This window comes from Wyeomyia smithii, chromosome 2, assembly GCF_029784165.1.
Source record: "Wyeomyia smithii strain HCP4-BCI-WySm-NY-G18 chromosome 2, ASM2978416v1, whole genome shotgun sequence".
NCBI classification, from domain to species: Eukaryota; Metazoa; Arthropoda; class Insecta; order Diptera; family Culicidae; genus Wyeomyia; species Wyeomyia smithii.
In genome coordinates, this window is record NC_073695.1 from 60521350 (window position 1) to 60524202 (window position 2853).

At 44.9% G+C, this 2853-nt stretch overlaps 1 protein-coding gene across 1 annotated transcript; it reads right to left on the reverse strand.

Moving 5' to 3' along the window:
- Nucleotides 1-929: 929 nt before the first annotated feature.
- LOC129719643 (uncharacterized) lies at nucleotides 930-2645 on the reverse strand. The gene is made up of 2 exons (XM_055671036.1): nucleotides 1927-2645; nucleotides 930-1734 (listed from the first exon to the last, which is right to left on the reverse strand). Exons 1-2 carry the CDS (start codon nucleotides 2643-2645, stop codon nucleotides 930-932), a joined length of 1524 nt encoding a protein of 507 aa, XP_055527011.1.
- Between the last annotated feature and the right edge of the window lie 208 nt (nucleotides 2646-2853).

Sequence of the window (2853 nt, forward strand, 5' to 3'; positions counted from 1 at the left end):
GCAAATGTATAGCTTTTTTTTGCAAACGGTTCTGTACAGTCGGAATATATCGGCAACTGCCTGAGTTTGAGCGTTTGAAAGTGGAAAATTTGCGTAACGCTCTCAATGTTTTTATATTTATTTTGAACCCCTCTCTCAGTCCTAATTGTCTTTGCTACTCTTGTTTTACATGTAATCGGAATATATATAGTTTGCTTGTCTTTCAGTCACGCGCACGACAAACGAAAGTTACTCAAATTGCCTTTTTCCCAAGCAAACTCTGAACCTGAGGTACACTAAAGTTTGTTATTTCTGTAAGTGTAGCAACGCAAACATTCCTGTTTCGACTACAAGTTACCTTTGCTTTTAGACCTCCACTCACCTCCTCTCGTCTGGAATGAAGTCAGTCGTAAAGAAATCAAAGCTAACTGCGTCTTAACTAATATTCGGAACACGTGTTAAATTAGCACATGGTTAAAGGTTCTGATGCAGGTGCATCGGCAAAAACCGCCAAAAACGTAATTAAGGGCGGAAGGCAATTTTAAGATGTAAGAAAGACATAGTATTAAAGATATCAAGTAGGGTAGGTGTGCGAGACTCGACACTGTCCGGCTCCTTATACAGCGGAGCCAAAGAAAAAAAATTCACCGGTAACCGATTTCCGCGGGACTATTCTTTCAGAATAAACTTTTACTGCTTAACTTGCTTCTCAACGATGTAATTTATTCTACTGTCTAACGAGAACTGAACTTGCGCTAAAATCTACTGGCTTATATGTACATTTCTTATGTATAGCAAAGAGTCAAGTGTTTTTACATATGTGTTTTCGGTACTTCGGTACTTCGGTACTGATGCTGCAGCAATGTATGTGTGTGCACTCGATACAATATAACACTCGGAACTATTCGAAACTGACGAAACGATAATAGCGATGATCGATTTTATGCTCGTTACTGCAGTGGTGCCGATTCGATCGAATTGTCACGAACATCCTCCCGCCGTTGAAAGGTGTTCCTTTCGAAACTCTGCTCTGGATCAACAGGTAGGAAACACAACTTCGAAACTGGTCTTCTTAAAATCCCATGCTGAGTTCTTACATCGACGACTCGTACTACGTTCCCGCTACCCGGAAAGACTTCGACGATACGTCCAAGTAACCATTTTTGGACCGGCATGTTGTCCTTCTTGATGAGCACAAGCTGTCCTTCTGCGACTTCCACCTTCGTATGCCACTTATAACGCACTTGTAACAAAGAAAGATACTCCGATTGCCAACGATTCCAGAAATGTTGAATAATCGCAGTAATGTGTTCGTTTCGCTGTCTCGGGTGCTTGGGTTGATCGGTGACATCAGGACGTGCGATGGCGTTCAATGGTCTGAAGATCAAAAAGTGACCTGGGGTTAACGCTTCCAAATCCTCTGGATCATCCAAAAGCGGCGTGATTGGTCTAGAGTTCAAGATTGCTTCGATACGACACAATACCGTTGACAGTTCCTCGAAACTAAGGGCTGCTCCTGCCGTAAACTTTACTAAAAGCACTTTGGTTTGGCGAATATTCGACTCCCATATGCCACCGAAGTGTGGTGCATCAGGGGGGTTGAAACGCCACTCGATACTGTTCCCGAACGCTCGTGTAATTCCGTCTTGGTTGTCGGTACTGTTGAAGAACTTCTCCCATTCGCTTAACAAATTGGCAGCACCGACAAAGTTTGTGCCGTTGTCGGTCCAAACGGTGATAGGTCTGCCTCGTCGACTAACAAAACGATCGAACGATGCCAAAAATGCGGCAGTCGATAATTCGCTAACTAGTTCGAGGTGGATTGCTTTGGTTGCCAGACATATATACAGCGCAATCCAACCTTTATGTTCAACGGTCGATCGTATATTACGCTGCTTCACTTATACTGGTCCACAAAGATCGATTCCGATTTGATAAAATGGATACTTTCCTTCAACCCGGCTCGTTGGCAAGTCCCCCATGTACTGTTGAACGGGACGAGGGTTGCTTTTGAAGCAATCGACGCAATTCTTCACAACTTTCTTCACCACGCTTCTCCCTCTTATGATCCAATAGTCGCTTCGTGTTGCAGCAAGCGTAATTTGAATACCGGCGTGCATATTGGACTCATGCATTGACCGGACTATCGCATATGTAACAGGATGGCTGTTCGGTAAGATCATTTGATGCTTCGTCTCGTATGAGCAAGCAGACTTTAATAAGCGTCCACCGACTCTGAGCACTCCATGGTTGTCTACAAAGGGAGAAAGCGGCATTAGCGAATGGTTCTTCGACGTTTCCTGCTTTCGTAATTGGGCGAATACTTCCGGAAAGTTCTCCTCCTGGACGAGACGAATGACAATGAGCTTGGCTGATCGCATTTCCTCAGCAGTGAATTCACCACGCTGCCGATTTTTTGCGGTGCGTTTGCGGTTCTGGAACATGCGCTTGATACGCGCGACGACTCGAAGCATGTTGTTGTACTTGCAGCAGTTGTCGAACAATGACAGCCTCTCCTCCACCACCGGCATGGCTATAATCTCGATCAGTTCTGGAAGCTCATCTGAAGAATCTATCTGCACTTCCTTCGGCCAGACGACGTCGCTCTTTCTAAGGAATGATGGTCCACACCACCAAAGTTCGGATGCCTCGAGTTCCTCAGGCATGATTCCACGTGAGACTAAATCTGCCGGATTCTGTTGTGTGCCGACATGAGACTAAATACTGGGGTTCCCCAGCTGCTGAATTTTAGCAACTCGATTCGATACATATACATCCAGCTTATTGGGGCGAGTGTTAATCCAGCTGAGCACAATAGTGAAATCCGACCAAAGCCGAACTCGATTTATGGTGATTGGTAGAGATCGTCTAACA

Excerpts from the sequence above, each read along its gene's own strand:
- LOC129719643 (XM_055671036.1), bottom strand. The coding sequence starts at position 2,645 with ATGCCTGAGGAACTCGAGGCATCCGAACTTTGGTGGTGTGGACCATCA. Across the intron at positions 1,735-1,926 it reads ACGAGCCGGGTTGAAGGAAA|TCGACGAGGCAGACCTATCA; the intron begins GTATCCATTTTA and ends TCGTTTTGTTAG.